The sequence below is a fragment of the Phyllopteryx taeniolatus genome, chromosome 21 (assembly GCF_024500385.1).
Source record: "Phyllopteryx taeniolatus isolate TA_2022b chromosome 21, UOR_Ptae_1.2, whole genome shotgun sequence".
NCBI classification, from domain to species: domain Eukaryota; kingdom Metazoa; phylum Chordata; class Actinopteri; order Syngnathiformes; family Syngnathidae; genus Phyllopteryx; species Phyllopteryx taeniolatus.
In genome coordinates this window covers 5,550,713-5,572,055 of record NC_084522.1, presented here as the reverse complement: position 1 = coordinate 5,572,055, position 21,343 = coordinate 5,550,713, and the positions used below count along the sequence as shown (strand labels likewise).

General features: G+C 40.2%; 1 protein-coding gene across 3 annotated transcripts in view; it reads left to right on the top strand.

Moving 5' to 3' along the window:
- The window catches only part of csmd2 (CUB and Sushi multiple domains 2), a 152,395-nt gene extending 132,571 nt beyond the window's left edge, over positions 1–19,824 (top strand). Inside the window, exons 56-73 of one of the 3 annotated variants that reach the window (XM_061760174.1) lie at positions 1,917–2,105; positions 2,262–2,435; positions 3,332–3,514; positions 6,110–6,286; positions 6,933–7,006; positions 7,076–7,112; positions 7,296–7,469; positions 7,616–7,789; positions 7,973–8,046; positions 8,848–8,959; positions 9,204–9,383; positions 10,661–10,726; positions 11,153–11,314; positions 11,923–12,035; positions 12,330–12,417; positions 14,325–14,457; positions 14,696–14,873; positions 15,123–19,824. In XM_061760174.1, the coding sequence (XP_061616158.1) occupies positions 1,917–2,105; positions 2,262–2,435; positions 3,332–3,514; positions 6,110–6,286; positions 6,933–7,006; positions 7,076–7,112; positions 7,296–7,469; positions 7,616–7,789; positions 7,973–8,046; positions 8,848–8,959; positions 9,204–9,383; positions 10,661–10,726; positions 11,153–11,314; positions 11,923–12,035; positions 12,330–12,417; positions 14,325–14,457; positions 14,696–14,855 (2,270 nt within the window). In that variant the 3' untranslated portion in view covers positions 14,856–14,873; positions 15,123–19,824. Of the gene's footprint in view, positions 1–1,916; positions 2,106–2,261; positions 2,436–3,331; positions 3,515–6,109; positions 6,287–6,932; positions 7,113–7,295; positions 7,470–7,615; positions 7,790–7,972; positions 8,047–8,847; positions 8,960–9,079; positions 9,384–10,660; positions 10,727–11,152; positions 11,315–11,922; positions 12,036–12,329; positions 12,418–14,324; positions 14,458–14,695; positions 14,874–15,122 lie in introns of those variants that run through there. The other 2 variants (XM_061760173.1, XM_061760175.1) reach the window with 2 other exon arrangements.
- The last annotated feature ends 1,519 nt before the right edge of the window (positions 19,825–21,343 follow it).

The following is a 21,343-nucleotide window of genomic DNA, read 5'->3' as shown; positions in this document are numbered from 1 at the left end:
AAGCTCACAGGCTCACCTACGAGAGAAAACGAGAACAATCACGGCATCTTTTAGCTTCTATAGAAGACAGCTTCATTTTAAAAACTGCACCTCGTCTATTATTCAGTCATTAAATTTTGTACTTTGTACGAGCAAAGCAAGGACATTTAATTGGGTAGCGTTTTGTATAAAAAGCAAAATATCTAAGCAACGCTAACTGAAAGCTTCATGGTAAGTGTAAAAGGTCTCTTGTGAGTTTAGGCCCAAAATGTGACTGAATAAATGAAGGACCTACTTTAATGAACACAAACAACATTTACGAAAGCATTGGGGAGGTTAAACGTCCGTGGCTTGCTTCTTAATTGTGAGACGAAGGGAAATGTGCAAAGGACATTCTGTACCAGCAGAATGGGCAACTGGCGGCCCACATTAATGTGTGACTCTCAAAATAAATGAATACATACATTATGAACATAAGAACATTAAGAACATCAGAGTTGCCCGCTCACAGCTGTACGTCTTAAATCTCTTTACTCTATCAGTCTTTTTATTGCCTGGATTGCTGTAGTCTCCAGATCTTCAGTTTGAGATGTGTGTCACTGTGTGAATGGGCGGGCACCGGGTTGATGTTTGGATCTCCCATTATCCTCACTGTCTGCGCGACCATAAGTAGATTAGAGGTCTCTCGGTAAATCAGATTTATCACATTAATTAGAATATTGCAGACATATTTTGTAGGTATACTCCCTGCCACGCTCTTGCTCTGAGATTGAAAAGGAAAAATGAAGTGAAGATTCATGTTGCCTTGAACCTTGAGCTTTGTCTTCTCTGAGAGGTAGAGTATCAGTCAGTCAGACAAAAGATGTTTTCTGCTGGCTATAAGAGTCTGCTGGCTCATCCATAAGGCGCTTAGCTCTCGCTAATCACCAGCAATTTTAGTCTTGACAACAGAACCATAACACCACCTGCCTTTGAGCTACTCATATTTAGTTGGCGTCCATTAATAAAAGGTGAGCAAGACTAGATGGAAGAAAAAATTTGCTGGTTACAAGGTCATTACTTGGTAGAGCTTGAGGAATACAGTCAAGCTCTAGTATTTTGATGATTCAGAAATTAGTTGTTGAGATATTTATATGCTGGATTTTCAATAATGCACTATGGGTCAGTCTATATGGGAGAACAATATTATAGGGTGATTCAAGTGTGATGCATGTTGGGAGCATAAAAATGAGTTAGCCTATTAGCATACAATGAGTTCAATTCAGAATGTGGCAAATAGGGCATGGTGGGCATCATGGTTCCTCTGGAGGTTGCAGACACTGTTTTTGAAAGCCATTTAGGGATTTGGCATCATTGTCTATTTTAATTCTCATTTCCATTTTTTAAACTAAACAGCGAATGTGAGTCACTGAACTGTTGATACTGTTGAACCAATATGAAATTATTCTTGCATGGAACACACAAAATGGATCAGTACCAGCACAAGCAATAGCCTGACATCCAGTTAGTTTTAATATATTTGATAAAATCAGCCTCTTAATCCCGAGCTATACCACACCCATCTCATCTCTCCCCAATGTTATCCATTTGAAGTAGTGATGTCTTCCATCCATCAACACCAGGAGACTTTGCTGTAATGAAGCCGTTTATTCCCCCAGTCTGTCTGTCTGTCTGTCTACTTTATTGGTATTGGGTTGGAGAGTTGGATGCTTGGTTGAATAGATGCTGGAATAGTGAAAGGAGTAACTGAAGCTGGAGATAATGCAGCATATAATCAAGAGAACCAGTGTTGGCTGAAGATTGACAAAATGTCTACTAATGAGAACCTCATTGTCAAACAAGTCACATTTCTGAATGTAAACAACAAACTACAATTCAACCTGTGCCGTTACCTAAAGCCCCCACCCTCCCTTCCTGTCTGGTTCTCCTCTTTCCAGCTGTGAACTGTACAGAGCCAGGTCAAGTAGAGAACAGCGTTAGGCAAGTCTTACCCAGTGGACCACATCGCTACAGCTTCCAGACCACCGTGTCATACCGCTGCAACCCGGGCTACTACCTGCTAGGAACGAGCTCTATTGCCTGTCAAGGTGACGGCACCTGGGACCGCTCCCTGCCCAAGTGCCTTTGTGAGTGCCCCTGGTGGGGAGTGCTATTTATGTGGCTTGTCATCTCAAACTCATTGACAGTTTTACACTTACTGACTGCTTTTTTTTTTTTTTTTTTTACCATCTGCATTTAACTTGTTCATCTTAACTGGTCTTTTGCTCTCTCCATTTGGACAGTGGTGTTGTGTGATCGACCCAGCATACCACCCTACGCACAGATCTCAGGTGACCGTCGAACCGTGGGCTCAGTCATCCGCTACAGCTGCATCGGCCAGCGTACCATCATTGGAAACACGACGCGCATGTGCCAGCTGGATGCGCAATGGAGCGGCTCACCGCCACACTGCTCTGGTACTGATTACTCCCAGCTTGATCAAATTTGGAACCATGAGTGTCCAAACTTGACATTGAAGACTGGAACTAAAAAAGAAAACATAATTCTTTTCAATACAATACAATAAATATAAGACTTCAGGGGGACAGATCTTAGCAGGGTAATGGGCAAAGCTGGTGGACTAAAGCAGCGGCTGCCTTTCTGCTTCATAGGCCTCAAGGGCAAAAAAGAATGCCCTCAATAAAATCACTTTATTCCTCTCATATTAGACGGAGGAGCTAGGATGCTTACATACTAGCCTGTTTATGAAGCTCAGTAAAGATGTTAGCCCCTGCACTACCACTTTCCTTTTTTGTTTTTCCATTTGCTTGTATACGCACGTGTGGAAGAAATTGTGGGTGTTCACTCCAAATCCACAAATGTCAACATGTCAACATAGATGTGACCATAAAGTACATGAACAAAGTCAAGTTAAGAACAATTACAACACACACGTACATTACACATGCTGTTATTTTTATGGCACAGTTAACAACAAACGAGCATATTCCCTAAGCAGGCAATAAAAACAACAATACTATTAAGATTTGTCAAATGTTTGTAGCACCATTAAAACAGCATGACCCTTACCATTGTGAAGTTAGGATGTGGCAGCAATAACCAGTGTTACTAATGGCAATGAAACAGAATTTATATCAGAATTACAGTGAATGGAGGCAGAGAAGTACTCCTTTTGTTGGATGGATCATTTACAAGGAGGGCTTGTGGCTGTTATCCAGCTCTCGCATTGATGTTATTATCTAATAGGAAAATATCCATCATAGTAAACAATTCTGCAAAGGCTAAAGTAGTCAAACCTGAAAGTGGTTTATTTGCTGTTCATTTTTTTTATCTTCTCTTTTCCGTTTCCTAGGGGAATCTGCAGGTCTTTGTGGAGATCCAGGTGTTCCTGTGCATGGCATCCGGTTAGGGGATGAATTCACAGTGGGCAGCGCGGTGCACTTCAGCTGTGAGCCGGGTTACATGCTGAAAGGTTCTCCAGAGCGAACGTGCCTGGCCAATGGGACTTGGATGGGTACCCAACCTGAGTGCCATGGTATGGAATACATATCTTCAATGCTATGTGTGTGCACTGGAAGTATGGAAGATTCAGACACCATTGTTGAGATTTGGATTTCAAGAAAATGATATTTGCCCTTTGCCATCAACTGGTAGTTTGACAAAACCACATCTGCATTCAAACAAAAACTCTAAACTGTTCTAGCAGACCTAGTAGAAACTAAATTTCAAGGTTAGAGGCGAAGGTTATTGAACAATGATAGGACATTATAACTGATGTATATGATCAATTGGTGACACAGTGTTAGCGCTTAAGATGAAAGTTAATTTTGAATTCTAATATCATCGGCAAAACAGCTGCCAAGTTTGGCTATATGTGTGCATGGAGCAGAGCAACTTCCCCTTTGCACCGAAAGCAGACACTGGAGGTCGATAAGCAATCTGCTCAGGATGCACTCCTGCATGCACTGCAAAGATATTCTGGACACATCTGACTTGAGACCCAGGGGCAGACCCAAAAGGCGATAGAGGGATTACACAGCCCAACCATCCTGGAAATGCCTCAGGATTTGAAATGAAGAGCTGGAGGACACTGAGGGGGGAAAAAAAAAAAGACTTCTTGAATTGCAACCACTGCACTGCAGATATTGACAAGTGGTGTATAATTAAATAAATGCATCAGATGGAGTCATTAATGAGCAGAATATCTGACAGACGCTTTGGACTTGATGTGAGGTTATTGAAGTTGAAAATTGTATTTACTGAATTCCTTATGCAATATAAAAATGCAAAATAAAAGTAATATTTCCTCTTTGAAGCAGATTACATTGCTGATATCTCATAATCGCAAAAACATTCAAACCGAGTTTACAAAACAGGTCATTGCCTGTCATGATATCAAGCAATTCACTGCTGTCTCAACGAAATGTGGGCCCAGTGTGCCCATCATACACACAAAATCAAATTTGAAATTAAATGGGCAGAGTATTTTAAGTAGTGTTTTATGCTTTGCAAGATTGTGAATGACTGCTTAAACATTCCTCAACTGAAATAAAGTGTTCCTATTCCACTGCAGTGACTGCTCTGGGCTACACTTTAATTTCTTACATTCACTATTTCAGAATCAGAATCAGAATCATCTTTATTTGCCAAGTATGGCCAAAAACACACAAGGAATTTGTCTCCGGTAATTGGATGTCAAACTTCAGGAGTTTGACCGTCGGGTGCCTTGAGGTGCAGTCGTTCATGTAGAGAGAGAAGAGCAGTGGAGAGAGGACACAACCTTGGCGCCCCAGTGCTGATGCTGCGTGTGGATGAGGTGGCCTCCCCCAGCCTCACCTGCTGTGTCCCGTCAGGAAGCTGTAAATCCACTGGCAGATGGGAGGCGAGACGCTGAGCTAGAGAAGCTTGGAGGAAAGGAGTTCGGGATGATGGTGTTGAACGCTGAGCTGAAGTCCACGAACAGGATCCTCGCGTAGGTCCCTGCACTGTCGAGGTGTTCTAGGATGAAGTGCAGTCCCATGTTGACTGCATCATCCGCAGACCTGTTCGCTTGGTAGGCAAACTGTAGGGCGTCCAGCAAGGGACCTATGACACTCTTGAGGTGGTCCAGCATGAGACGTTCAAAGGAATTCATGACCACAGATGTCAAGGCAACAGGCCTGCAGTCATTTAGATCTGAGATTGTAGGTTTGTTGGGGACTGGAATGATGGTGGAGCGTTTGAAACAGGAAGGTACTTCGCACAGTTCTAGAGATCCATTGAAGATCTGTGTGAAGACTGGAGCGAGCTGGTCCGCGCAGACTTTGAGGCAGGATGGGGACACATGGTCTGGGCCTGCCGCTTTATTAAACTTTTGCTGTTTGAAGATGCGTCTCACATCCTGTTCGTGGATGGTTAACGCAGAAGTCAGCGGTGTGATTGTGGTCGGTGGTGCGGCCGGGTGGGTGTGGGATGTGAAAGTGTCCTTTTCAAGTCTGCAGTAGAAGGTAGTCGTTAGTAGTCAAGTCGTTGGCAAGTGTGCTATTGTTCTCAGCTTGGAGGGATCGTCGCTTGTAATTTGTCAGCGATTGGAATGCATGCCAGATTTCCAGCTAACCTCACTTTCATTCGCTCTCCTCTTCTTTAAACAACAAACACACCTCTCCTTATGCCAGCATCTCTCTGCCTAGCCTTCCTTTGGCTCAATTCGCTCTTAGGTGTGTACATATGAGCCGGCGTCACCCACCTGTTCTTAGCTGGCACCGGCTTCAAAGGCCGGACCACATCTGGTCATTATCGAGGACCTATACCCTCGGGGCTCTGAGAGTCTGATGCAAGCTGGTGACTGTAATGCAAAGAACCTCTGCTTGTGTCTGATTGTCAAAGTTCAAGACACACATCGCATTCTATAATGAAGTCCACTTCCTATTCACATTAATGGATTGGATTTCCAATGATGTCGCACACGGCGATTGACTGATCCCAATTTAGAAGTGTGATTAACATGCTATGTGAGAGGAAAATTTGGAGAAAGGTTGATGGACAGATGCAGTGAATGAATAATAATAAATGACATTGTTTCCCAAGTAACTAAAACTTGGCATATCTAAACTAAACCTTCTAAATCTCTTTTTTCCCTTTCTGATCTTAGTCATATCCTGTGGAAACCCTGGAACCCCTCGAAACGCCAAGATCCTGATCCACGATGGCCTAACCTTTTCCAGATCTATTACTTATGCCTGCAGGGATGGCTACTACTCTACTGGCCTTCTCACCAGACACTGTACGATAAACGGCACCTGGACCGGCAACATGCCTGAGTGCTCTGGTAATTAACTGACCTGGCCAGGAGGAAATCCATATATTGCACTTTTATTTGTAAAGTATATTGTTTAGTTGTTGTTGTTGTTTTGTTTTTGTTTTTTTGTAAAAAATGTCTGTACCCTTTTTATTGGCATCTGGGCATAGTCATAGTCAATTAGGTGGGTGTACAAATAGATGTCTTATTTGGGCCTTGTTAAATAGAAATGACCTACTTTTGTGCAATTATGAGAACTAAAACTCTTCTAAATGCTGAAGGGTAAATCAGCAATATGGTCATGACTATAAGCAGTTTATTGAATGATACCAAGTAATGGAAACAGCCATAAATACTGAAATTGTTAATTATCTGACAGTGAAAACTGAGGACTATTATGTTTGCAGATTTTTATTTTTTATTTTTTTTAGGTTGCTTCGTTGTATTTAATCAGATTGCATCAGTAACTAATCCTGTGTATTAAGTATTGTAACTGAACGTGCCATGCTCATCATTTAGTTCAGATTCTTTGCAAATGTCAGTTTATGGAAGCCAAGACGCCCTTTCCTTACCCAGCAAGTAATTTTGCTCAAAATCAGGATCAGGATTGACCTATGAAGCTGCAGAGTTCCATGGATGATTTTTTGTTTTCTATTTTACAATCGTCCTCGTGCAGTAATCAACTGCGGTGACCCTGGAATGCCAGCCAATGGAGTGAGGTTGGGGAATGATTTTATCTACAACCATAGCGTAAGTTTCCAGTGTTCTCCTGGTTTCACCATGGATGCTGACCGCGCTTCCACCCTTATCTGCACCAAGGCTCGCACCTGGAATGGCACCAAGCCTCTGTGCAAAGGTATTCTTGTATCACACAATTACTCCATTAGAAAGATATAGAGACATCGAATATTGAGTCTGTTCAAATATGTGACATAACATTCCATATTTTGGAAAATACAACTGGATTATTTTAACAAGAGAATAACATTACTTAAACCAAACAACATGAACTCATCCAATATTTGTCTCCCACTTGTAGCAATTGTCTGCGGTCCTCCGCCGAGCATTCCTAATGGACAAGTTGTTGGTACAGACTTTAACTGGGGCTCCAGCATCAGCTACTCCTGTAACCAAGGTTACCAGCTGTCACTACCCACCGTGCTAACTTGCCAAGGCAATGGCAATTGGAGCGGGGAGAAACCGCAGTGCTTTCGTAAGTAGCGTAATGCTGGACGGCTCAATTAGAATACAATTGCGTGCATTTGTTTTACCCAACAAATCGCATTTGCCGTATGTCCCTGAGGGAAATATTTAAATCCCTGCATGTTTTGGTGTATTATTCTATCTTTCTTTTTGCAGCTGTGTTCTGCGGAGACCCAGGCTTGCCTGCCCAAGGGAGGAGGGAAGACCGAGGCTTTACCTACCTTTCCTCGGTCTCTTTTTCATGCTTTCCCCCCCTTATCCTGGTGGGCTCTACCAGGAGGTATTGCCAATACGATGGCACCTGGAGTGGAACGCAGCCCTCTTGCATAGGTCGGTAACATTTTAAAACGTTTATAAATGAAACAAAACATTCACCAGTATTTTACATGAGCAAAATAACACAGCAGACAGTATTTAATATAATATTGAAGACTGCTTATTTTGTTTTTGATGAGACACTTGATTGTTGTGCATGACATGTATTAAATAAGGCCAACTTTATTTTTATTTCAGATCCAACTCACACCACCTGCACAGACCCAGGCACCCCTCTCTTCGGCAATCAGAACAATAGTCAAGGCTATCAGGTATCCGATGCATAATTAATTCACGGAACAGTTGATACAAACAAATAAATACTTTTTTAGTGTTTAAAGCTTCTCTGCTATAGTTTTAAGCCAATCCAGAAAGAGGTACAACAACTGTTAATTTACACAAGATGCACAGTTGCAGTCATTCATTCCAATTACTCCAGAACAAAGTCTTGATAAGTTCTTAGTTTATTTGTATTGCGTGACTAGATTCGAGGATGCAGTAAGTCCACAAAAACAGTTTGTATTATGTTGCCAAAGTGTGGAAATCATTATAGCTTTGCTGTGTTTTGTCCGTTGCAAATTACAGTTTAGTTTAAAGTAATGTTTTTCCGAAGTACTGTTCGTGTTATTTTAAATGATTAAATCTTGATGAAAAATCTGATTTTAACCACCACTAGGAGATATAATGATCCGGTATATTGTCAGAATTAGCATTTGTTTTGCACTTATTGAAATTACTTTTGGCAGTAGTACTTCATTTGAATATAAAAATCCTCACTCTGTCTTAAGTCGAAAATAGGGATGCAATTGACTGTTGCTTTAGAGACTCCTCCAACAGAATAACAACATTTATGGTAGGCTTTTAAAAACACAAAATGTACTTTATATGACATATATTATACAACCCCAATTCCAATGAAGTTGGGATGTTGTGTTAAACATAAATAAAAACAGAATACAATGATTTTAAAATCATGTTCAAGCTATATTTACAACTTACATTATTTGAAGTCTCCTACTACTGCTGTCCAATATATACTATATTTTCACATCCTTGCGTGCCCCGTCTTCCAGATCAGTGGCACGGTGTTCTTCAGCTGCAGAAGAGGCTACCTACTGCAGGGCTCCATTTCTCGCACATGTCTGCCCAACCTCACTTGGAGTGGTTTTCAGCCTGACTGCATAGGTAAGCGCACATCCAAATTCAATTGGGGGAAAAAAAAATAAAAATTGAACAGTATTGGAGGTCAACTATATAATTTCTACTCTTTATTGTGCATATCTTTTCCCCCTTGTTTCTTTCCAGCTGTGGTTTCTCTTAAATCTCGCTGCATTTCTCACTCTTGAGAACCCCACTTTCTTCTTCCTCACTGTCTAAAATGCCTTCTCTCTATCTTTTCCCCCACCCCATCCCCATTTTATGTCTGCAGCTCACCACTGCAGCCAGCCAGAGCTGCCAGCCCAGTCGGACGTGCGAGCCATTGAACTGCCATCCCTTGGCTACACGCTGATCTATACGTGCCAGCCCGGATTCTACTTGGCTGGAGGATCAGAGCACAGGACTTGCAAGTCCGATGGGAGCTGGACAGGGAAACCACCTCTCTGTGCAGGTTGAAATATTCTCACGATTTTTCTATTAGGGAACACATCTCATTTCTACTTAAATATGCAAAGGTTTCATAACATTTTTGATGTGCACTTGAGCTGCGCATAACTTGGAACCAAAATTGTCGAAACATAAGGCCCGAGATTCCTCACAGATACCACACAGCTAATCGAAAATTTCCAATGTCTACTTTTTATCAGCTCTCTATTTTGGACATGACTAAGGCAGTATTCAGGGGTGAAACAGCAGATTTGCCTAATGTTGATAAATACGTTTGTTAATAGCAGCTTATAATCAGACATGCCAGGGTAGGAAGGTCCATCCATCACACAATTACACTCCACACACACACACACACACTCACACACAAACACACGCACACACACTTACACACTCTCACACACACACACACACACACACACACACACGCACACACAGAGAGCAAGCGTTGCAACATTAACAAGAGGACTTAACCTGATAAGCACAAAGCTTGCCATTGATCTGCTTAGCAGGATAGCTTTTATACATGAGGCAAAGTTAACAAGAGTTTTTTCGAGAGTAGCTTAGTGGCTTTATTTTTCACAATTTTGAAGCCTCATTTTATATACTTTGCGATTTATTTATTTTTTAATCATTCAAATGTGGCAGGGTTGGTAACAGCAGTCTGTCAAATTCAAAAGACATATTTAGTTTGACTTAACAGGAACTTTAATTTCAGGAGAAAGACTTGCTAAGGGGCGATGCTGTGTGCAAAGATGAGTTGTAAAGCCAAGAAAGGTCTGCCATTAAATGTGAATGTGATAGGAATGCCGTTTAACAGCACCTTTGTGTGCAGTGATGGACTGGCAGGTCAAATTCTGGCAGCTAATAAAGAAGAAAGGGCTGGAGGAGTTTGCGCTTCTTCTTAGTGGCCATGTTTACTCAAGGTATTATTGGTCATAAACTACCGGGCCTATACCTGTCTTTGTATATAAGTCCCCTCTCTGTTTGACAGTTTGGGGGTGTTTGTGAGTGGCGAGACCCTATTGAAGTGTCTCTCGGAGCTACAAAACTGTGTGTCTAACGGATCTGTAGTTCAGCTGGGACTCCTGTTTGATGTTTTTGTCTCGTCCAGTCGCAAGTTGTAAGCGCTCGCGGAATGCACCACTTGGGTACGCTCATGGTCTCTTCTTTGAGATTATGTTTTCAAAGTCAAGATTGTCCTAGCACACACACACACACACACCCTGCTCTGTTTACGGAAATGACTTGTTCAACATATTATGTTGTTATGCTCCCTAGCTGACAACCGTCCGAGTGGTAAGAGCCCCGTGGGAACAGTGCAGGAGCCTCCTTCCAAATTACCAGGTAAGGTTGTTTTCTGTTTTGTAAGATAAGTTTTTATTTGGATTTTTCTGTAGCATATACACTCCCTCCATATAACTGAGCCTAAAGTCCCAATATAGAGCTCTTTAAAATGATCGAAACGATCTTTTTGTTTCTCTTTAAATCAAATATTAAAATAACAAAATGCAAATACACTCTATGTTCATACAATACCTATCTTTTTCAGATATTGTCAATGGAATGTATTTTCTCCTTCAGTTGAATGTTTACAATTCATTAGTATCTATTTTCTTTTGCACAGTGGATGTATCCCCTTTTTTGGATAGCTTGACAGCCCATCCAATGACAAGAAAAAAAAAATGTGATGTGTGTCCCAGTGATAACTTTGTCACTTACTTTTCTACCTGTCGCTCCTTGTCATTTCCGCCCCCGCCATCCCTGTCTCAGTACCTGGTGGAGTATTTGCAAAGAACTCTCTCTGGAGGGGATCCTATGAGTATTTGGGGAAGAAGCAGCCAGCAATGCTCAGCATCACGGCCTTTGAGTCATTTAGCAACCGGGTGAATGGAACACTACTTGACCACAGTGGCGTGGAGCTCAAACTCGCTGGTTGGTACTCCAGGAAACAAAAAAAAACAAAAAAAAAAGTGGCATTCATAACCCTTGCTTAACATACCCATTCTGACTTTCACATTGTATTGGAGCTCATTCATTACCCTCATTGAGATGTATTTTAACAGACGGATCAGTAATAATCTACATCTGTATGATGTTGATTATTGCTGCAGTTATGGAACATTCCCTGTGGCATGCTTGCTGTGCGGCTGTAATGACTGAAAAGCAAATTTGCATCAGCAAAATGCAAGGCCTCATCACTTCTGTCTAGCTAATATTGTCTCAACACACAACGTCATGCATTTGAGATTGCTGTTATTGAATGTCTTAAGTATTGTAGGAAAATATTGGCAGAACATTGTTAACGGTGATTGTGCAATATTTGGCACGTGCTAGCTGTTCATGAATATCCAATATGCAGCATGAACTACTGCTCTGATTCCATTTATTATTTTCACTCTGGTTTCTTTTGATCCCATGTTTGACTTTACTAAACAGATGGTAGGTGCTGTGATATGTGAATTTCCCATCGCTGCAACTCTTCAAGGATTAAATGTCTTTATATATTCTCTTGTAATCCTGTTTAACTGATGTCCTTGAAGGTACATATAAAAGAGAAGAAGCCCAGCTGCTGCTCCAGGTTCACCAGATCCGAGGTCCCGTGGAGATATTTGTCAACAAGTTCAAAATCGAAAACTGGGCTCTAGACGGACACGTAAGTGAAGTCTTTTCTTTTATTTATGTATCAGTTAAATCATTGCCGAATTAATAAGGATTCCCTTTTTCAGTTTGTGTGCAGTTAGGAATACATGCCGCTGTTTTTTAGAATTCGCAAAGTGAGTTTACTCCTGTGTGCCTATAGAAGTTTCCTATTTCATGTCTCCCCTCTTTTCGACGTTTCATCTTCCGCCTGCACCAGCAGCCGACATTTTGATGGTGCATTTTTTTTTTTTTACAGCACTTGGATGTGATTGGATGTTACTGTCTTCCTTTCCTTCTCCCTCGGTAGGTGTCCTACATCGCTTCATCCAACTCCTTCGTGTACCAGGGATTTGTCCGTGGTAAAGGCTTTGGGCAGTTTGGTCTGCAGAGACTGGGTGAGTGAGCTGCCCACATCTTAAAAAACAAATAATCATCATACTTTGCGTGAAGCGTCTCGCATTGTCAATCTTAGCCTTCTCACAATCCCACAACTTTGCGTTTGTTGGGTTTCCATTTGTGTAGTTTGTCCACACATGTAGTCATTTTGTACTTCATAGTCAAATACACAACCACATCCACAATGACATGGTCATACAAAATATTGTATCGACACTAAATTACTCCACAGGGGAGCAAGTGTTGTTTGTCGTTCTGTGTGTCTTGGTTCTGTCATGGAATCTTGCAGTTGACACTGTAAATGTAGTTTAAAGGTTCTCGGTGAAGATTTGTTTCTATCCCCTTAATCGTGTATTCTGTTTCATGTCTGTGACCTAGAATATGCTAAAATGTGTTTTTCTTTTTCTTTTTTTTTTTGCTGTACCAAATCCTTCCGCTCCATTAATCTGGAAGCCTGCTACAGTCGTGCAATGTGTACACAAGAACGATTTATTTCTCTAGTCCCTCTCCTGTTTATTATTGGCCTGTTCATAATAACGGGATGAAGAAAGGGCACCTTGCAAAAAAGTCAAAATATTGATTTATGTTTTTTTCATTATCATCATTCATTGATTGTTCAGCAATATTTTTAATTATTAGAAAAGAAGCCAATTCATACCCTGGCCAAATATTGAGTGAAATTGATTAATTTTTTTATTATTCATTATTTATTTAATGTGTATCTCTTGGCAGGATATGACAAAAACAAACAAAAAAAATAAATAAAATTGGACTTTAACCTGACCTAAATAAAAAATTATTTTTGATGATTATTATAATGATGAATTATTCATGCAACCACTGACTCTGAACACGTTCCAGTGGCCAAACTACACTCAGGCAGGTACAGTATGTGACAAAAATGACTCGCAGCGATTGTATTCCCTCTGTGGTAATCTGACATTGATCTGATTTTCTCATATAGTTTATATTAAAAAGCAAAGCCAGGACTGAAGTGTTTTTTCTCCCTGGTTGTAGGGCACAAAAAAATGATCAGGTAGGGAAGAAATATGTTCATCGTATTGACATAGATTTTGCGTCCACGGCGAACGGAACTGTGGATGTGAAAACTGCTGTAATGAGAGGGTTGACTGGTTGAACAGCGAGCGCCGTCTTGCTCTCGCACTGCCTACCGCCACAGCAAACAACTCTTTATTAATACCTTGGAAATGTGGGCCTCTGCTAGTGGACTTGCATGTTTGCATTCAAAGTGATATGAGAAGTCATTGGGCTAAAATGCACGTCTTGGTTATAAACCCACGCAATTTGTTAGAAATCAGTAGTGGACAAATAACACGCCTCCATGGGTCTGGACGTGTGTGCCCGCACTTGCGCGGTAAAGAGATGATTGGCAAGTACAACATAAGCCGCTAATTGAATTCCTTCTCAAGTGGCACTTGTTTTTATTGGAGGTTTATTTTGGTAAGGGCGCTGAATAGCAAACAGCTGGGCTGTCATTCTGCAGGTGTAGCCTTTGCCACAGACACGCACACTCCTACAAACACACATTTCTAAATTAGAAAATGCCTTACAAGTAGCGCATGCCTTTAACTCAGAGTGATTTTTACCGCAATGGGTTTTGACGTACCCAAAGGGGGGAACATTAAAGTAACGCACCAGGATAAACTTTGAAAGGTCACTTTATGCTCAGCCTGTTATGTAAATTAAGCATTGCTAGCAGCACCCCTCTAACCAAAATAATCACCTTATTTATTTCCTCTTGGATTATTTACCCTGAATTTTTGGGGACTGGAGTCATTGGCAAAGGTTTGAGAGGGATAATCCCCCTTGTTCATTTGTTTTTTTTTTTTAAATTCACTGTCTATTGAATGGGTATTAATGATAGAATGTTATCGCATCCTTGCAGAGAGTATAGATCCCAGCAGAGACAACACAGCCTACAACTTTGCCTCCAACAGCAGTTCAGTGGCAGCAGCCATCCTAGTGCCTTTTATAGCCATGATCATCGCAGGCTTCGCCCTGTACCTCTACAAACATAGGTACGGTTTGCACATTATTTAAAGGTTTTGCACGTTTACACCCTGTGTAAATGATATGATATAATCTCTGAAACAGCTCAAGTTGCAAAACTATCACTTGATTAATTTGAAACGTCAACAAAATGAAGATAAAGTTGAAATGATGCTGAATCGAATCATTCAAAGTCCAATTTGGGAAACATTTGTATATATTTTTTAATTGGATTGTCCAATGTTACGTGGCATTGCCTTATTCCAGAAGAAGACCCAATGTCCCTTTCAATGGCTACGTGGGCCATGAGAACACCAATGGACGGGCTACCTTTGAGAACCCCATGTATGATCGCAACATTCAGCCCACTGACATCATGGCCAACGAGACAGAGTTCACAGTCAGCACAGTGTGCACAGCTGTATAGCGACTGCTTCCTCTCAAGGTAAGACACGCCACGCTGCCATACGGTCATATGGTACAAAGTGGACCGAGAAAACTTCCGCACACAACTACCTACACTAACTATAGACAGATCTTCCGATGTGTAAAATTTCAGATGAACCATTTGAGAATATAATGCCTAATGTCATAATTTTGAAAATTTCTTACCCTGGTTAATTTTTTTCATTCCCCAATACGAACTATATTTTGACTTGCCCGTTACACTTCCCCTTTTGCATCAATCTTTCAGTCAAGGGAGGAGAGGTGCACCCGATCTTTGAGGACATCCCTCCGTGATTCCTTAAGCAAGAGGGCAAGACAAAGGTTATTTTTATTTGCTGAAAAACAGTCAGGAAACAACTCCAGTGGAAAAATATGCTCCTGTAAAAGAAACAACGCAGCAACATTCAACAACAAAATGCTTTTTTTGTGACTGGATAACATCTTACCACATCTTGAGGAAATGTTTGCACCTGAAACTGCATTCCAGGAGGAAGTAATGCTGGAAGCAAAGCTGTGACCACTCTCCTTACCGCCTAAACCCAAAGGGAATTTTGTGATCAAAAGACGTGAACATGTTGCTACCAGAGAGCAACATACAAGTCAACTGTTTGGCAGACATTTTTCATTGTTTTCCATTTGTTTGTTTGTATTTGCGTTCACCCTTTACGCTGCTTGCTTTCTGTGATGAGGAACTCTATTCGCCACCAACCATCTGTTCCTGAGGCAGTTAAAAGGTTTCATCCACAGGTCTGCACCACCAGAGGATGTATTTAAAAGAAGTGAAGGCCATGTTGGAGGCAAACTTTTGGCCCCTACTGTTTTTTTAGCTTGTTAATGACTTCTGTGATGAATTCATCATGCTGGGCTATAGTGCCCAGTGGAGGGCTTTGAGGGTGCAAAGGGCTGCAGAAAAAGCACTTAGTGATCCAAGGCGATGCATTTTTTGTTAGTTTTTTTGTTGGTATCTGCAACCTGACCCCTCGGTTTAATTTCATTGCTGTTCTTTGCTTTTATTTTAAATGTGGCTTACCACTGTACCTTCACTCTCATTTAAATCACTCAAATTTCACACAAACTCAAAAAAGCAGAATCTTTGAGATAATTACTTATTTTTTTCTTTCTGTTTCCAAAGATCTGAAGCTGCAGCAGTTACAGAACAGAAAATGTACATTTTCACAATTATTATGATGCAGTTTAACAGCTATATGTCCAATATTTTACTTTTATTACTAAAATGTATGGGGTTGATATTTTACTGTAATTCCTTAATTGATCGTGTGTGTGTGTGGGGGGGGGGGGGGGGGGGGATAACACTCAATTGATTGTTATTTAAAAGATGTCATTTTAAATGGAAAGGGAGAATTTCTCGGAAATGTTCTGACTCATGAATTGATGTCATGCTTTTCTTCTTGACACCATATACTCGTTGAGAACAACACCTCGACTGGTTGCAGCCAAACGGTGCACTCCGTTCTGCATCCATTTCTTCAAGAGGCGATTAAGCAACACAATCCATTTGGTTACTAAAAACTTTATTATTATTTTATTTATAAATTATTTTCAGAAAATAATATGCAAGAGCCTCAACCCTTTCTGTTTGAAAAAAAGGTAAACTATTGCATTGTCCATCATATTTCTGTTGTGTTCAGATGGCAGCATTTTTGCTAGTGAGTCACTACAGGGGTTACAAATGAACACTGAGCTGGTACAGGTGCGATACGTTAACTTTGTTGAAAAGAAAAAGAAATAGCACCCTCCACATAGAATTGTCGCCCTTCCGACCTCTGGACGTGTTGAGCTAAAAGCATTTATTTCAGTGTGATGTGCAGATGAATCAGTGATTAACTTCGGATTACATTGTGGTCTTTTCTGTAAGCTAACTTCTGGCAGCTCTGTTCTGTTTGAAAAAAAACAAACAAATGTAGCATTGCTTTGTTTTGTCTTGACTTGCCATGAATAGGTTGAAGAGAGCTTCTTTAAAGCTTTGACGGTGCGTAAGTTGATGCTGTACTAATTGCTCTAATACGTTTTCGCCCCAATAATCAAAATATGATTTGGTATATATATGGTCTCCCCAAATGAAAGAAAGACCAAGATCTGTGAATGGAAAAATAAACTGTTTTGTGACTAAGAAAGCATTGTCAGGCTGAAACTTGTCTACAGAAGGGCATGCCTTATGGGAGGAACAAATGCTAAATGGCATTTTCTCTGTGTAGATATGTTTGGATGTCACTCTGCTCCTGGCTAATTATGGCTTGGCTTAGCACCTGTATGGATGCTGTGACAGGGATAATGCTTGACTTTCAACACAGTAAATTGAGCCATTATATGCACTTCGTTTTAATTTTGCCTTGCCACATTGATGAGTATGAATAGCCATCTATTTTACACATGGATGGATGGATGGATTATACAACTGTAGTATTATATTAAAATGGAATGCAGAAGAGTGGCTTTGACATTACAAATCATCATCCATACAAGCAAATTAAGTCAGTAATTCCCCTCCAAAAATCTAGGCCTTTGAAACCAATCACTGTAATCAAAGTGGCTGTGAGCTGGTAAATGCTTTTACTATATTATTATTTTTACACCCCTCACTTATCGCAATGCCACAGATAGAATATTGCCCCTTGCCAGTCTGCTCGTGAATTGATGGGAAAGGAAACAATTGAATTAACTCGGAGATTTCACAGGGAGTGGAGAACCCATGTTATCTAACTAGGTATTAGCGTTCAGTTCTCAAAGTTGTAAGGGGGTTCTTTTATTTATTTATTGTGTTCTAATATTGTTCAGAATATTTCTTACAGCATGGATATTTTCATTATTTCAAGTAGTCTCTGTCCCTTTTATTTGAGTTTTCCACTCCATTTTTATTTTGGCGAATGTTTTAACAGATAATAATACCCTTTCACAAGCTTAATTGAGTTAGCACTAAACTAGTGTCAGTGGCCAACAGGATACATTTACACTGCAGTTTGAACACTTTCTAACGACAGTGGTTAAATTAATTGTAACAACAGGAATATATACAGCGATTGTTTGTGTGTAAACACAAGGGCTCAGTCTAAAACATCGGACTCGAACCTTTCTCTTCTCTATTTTTCTACCCTCTCCACTTTCTATTAAGCACTTTATGTTCATCATAGTGCCTTGGTCATGACCTCATTATAGTGGTGTGATATCTACAGTTGGCTGAATTTGAAATTGCATAGATCGGGGTCTCTATTATCACTCTTGCTGTCCAAACTTGAACATAACGTGCATGTATAACAGTTACATGCCGAGTGAAGGAACTGCAACTTCACAGAGGTTTTTTTTTTTAGATTTGTGGTGTTTTAGTTTTTATTATGTTTTGCCTTTTTTAGTAATTTGCAGGGTGCAAATGTAGTTTATTGTGTGGAGGGATTAACATCAGTTGACTAATATGCAGTATGTGCTTGCCTACGTGTATTGTTTGCTGAATTGGTGACAGCATGTTTTGGGAAGATTATAAAGTATCAACCAAAGAAAACGATCATATTAAGCTTTTGTTGTCAATGTTGCATCACTTCTAGTCATAATGCAAGTTTGGAATGGGGTCCAAGACTTTCTCAGTATTAATACTGGGTATTTTTCAACTAGAGAACGACTGTACGGGCGTAGGAATATTTTGTAACATTATGGGTTATTCTGCAAAGTTTTCTTGAAGAAAGTGCACCGAAGTTATATGGGCAAATTGGAGTCTCTTTGCATATTTAAAGACATAGAATATGTCCATCCTTGACACATTTTTGTTATCAGCAAGGAACAGCTCTCTTCAGCTCACCATCTCGTCTATAATGAAACAGACCCTCTGCTCTGCTTCCCTTAGAGTTCACTAAATTTCCTGTCAGTCGGGTATGTGACGAACAGCTACCGTTTTTTTTGTTTTGTTTTTTTTGTCCCTCATTCTAATGAAACAGTCTTGCAACACAACATATTTGGGGTCAACTATCCTTTGTTATCGCCACTATCTCATTGTGTTGAAGGCAACTCTGCCAAAGCCACTCTCACTGCTGTGTTATTCAGTCCCATTGAATGCAATTCATCCCCAGTTTTCAGCAAAGCTCCTGTGACTTCAGCTTAGAGGGAAAGGAGACAGATGGAGAGGCTTACTTATTAAAAAAATGTAGTTGTTCAAGGACTGGTAATTTGTCTGAATGTACTTAATTTCACTGTGTCCGAATTTGTTGATATTAAGAGTTCAAAATCAGCTGTTTGGCGGTATTGTCAAAAGAAATGCTTTACCACAAGGAACCTTTCTGTGTGCTCTTCTTTGCAACCAGCCCAAAAAAAATACAAAAAAAATACAAACAGTTGTTTTTTTTCTCCTTTTTACAAACGTTTTGAAAATCTGTGAAATGGCCACTGGATGAGACTAAATCTCATGGCAACTCAAAAGCACCTGAGTGAGCTCCATGTAGCTCTTTAACAGACTGAACAGTCAAACAGCGAAAAGGCAACGACTGATGGGTAAAGTCGAGGGGAAATGAAGTAAATGTGGACAGGAGAGTCTGTGTAGTGTCGCTAAATAAAGATATTAACAAATTTAAAAAAAAACATTTTGTACAGAGATATATTTTTGTGAAAATACATTTGTAATATAAAATGAAGAAAATGAAATTCACACGTAATTTTCCCATTATTGTAGTACAAATGCTAGTGGGGAGTCTATGGAAATTATATAAATAAATCTATATATAAATGTATACAAAGAAAAAAAAGCTTTTTGTATATGTAAAAAGAGTGTACATAAACGTTTACATAAGGATTGTACATATGTAAGATCCACCATGGCTTGTCTGCAATATATAAAATGTATTTTATCCGTCTGTATATGATGCTTTGCATTGTGTCTAAGTTTATTCTACTTTCTTGAATTCGAAACTTATTTTGAAGGTTTTTGTAATAAAACACTTGAAAAACTACTATTCATCTGAGTATTTGTTCATGTATTTGTATTAAGATTTTGAGCATTTTTTTCACATTTTTGCTCATTTAATCAATTTGATTAGGCAACATTTAACATTTTAAAGTACATGAATATTACTTCTTCAACTTAGTCAGAACTAGACTTCTGTGGTCCCGCTTACATACTCCAGTTAGGAGGTGCGCAGCAGCAATTTGAGCGGACTGGAGATATTTAAGGGAGGACTGGCTGACTCCGAAATACAGTGAATGACAGTAATCCAGCCGAGAGATAATAATGGACGACTGGAACTAAGTGCTCTTGTGCAAGTAACGGTTTCACCTTTGCCAGCTGCCTAAGGTCAAATAAGACGGACTTGACTACTGCACTGATTTGCCGATCCAATTTAGAATCGCTGTCCATTTTAAAACCCAAATTTGAGGCTGTTGCCTTCGTACAGCTACTGTGTCAAAGGGCCCAAATCAAGAAGTGAGGCCACTCGACCTAACACTGTCACTTACGTCTTCTTTCGATTAAAATTTAATGTAATCTCGAACCTATCTCAGTATGAGTGCAGAGTATAAATTGGATTGACCACCAGTCAAGAACAGGACACATTTTGACAAACAAGTATTTACATTCACAACTCTGGCCAGTATTAAGTGTTCATTGAACCCAAGTTTTTGGAATGTTGGTGAAACTGCTCAAAAGCATGGGGAGAACATGCACACAGCTAAGAGAACAATCAATACAGTTATGGCAGTGTTCTTCATAGACCGCGAGACAAGTTCACTTTCCATACCCAGAAACAGTACTATCCACTCTTTTATAGCCTATATGCCATATCCTCCACTGAGAATGAGGTCCATTTGATGTGACAGCCACTTATAGTGAGCCATCACCCTGGACTGAGCCATAAAAACAGGAGGCATGGGTAAGCTGGACAAGGTAATTGGTACAGCTCAAGTCGGACTGGGGCTTGCCAGCTCTTGCACATCTTATGTGACATAACTAATACAAGCATATACATTGCACTTGTTTATATGGAGGGTCAACTTTACATGTATGCCTAATAAGCAAAACAAGAGGAGCGTTTTCCTAGAGCAGTTAACGATGCGCATAACACATAAAATAAGAGCGAAGCCCTCCTCTGCATTTTCGCTCCTTAAGCACTCGTGAAAGCTGCCGAGGGACCAAAGTCGTGATCTACCCATGGCTGCAGCTGCAACAATGCACAGTTCCTCCCTCAAAAGGAAATGTAGACCATTTTAATGTGGTGCATTCGAAAAGTTGTATTTCTGGATTCAGTCGCATATTGAATGTACCTCATATCTGATATCACTTTGGTTGGGGTATATAATTTGTTCTGTCCCGCACTTTCTTTATGCCATCACACTGTTTTTAATCCATGCTTACCTTCTTGAAATGCATTTCAAGTATGATTAGGCATAATGGGAAACAAAGTAAGTCAAGACCTCTGCTGTACTAGGTATAGCGTATTAAAAACTAAAGGTCCCCGCTAGTGCAACCTCTCTGCA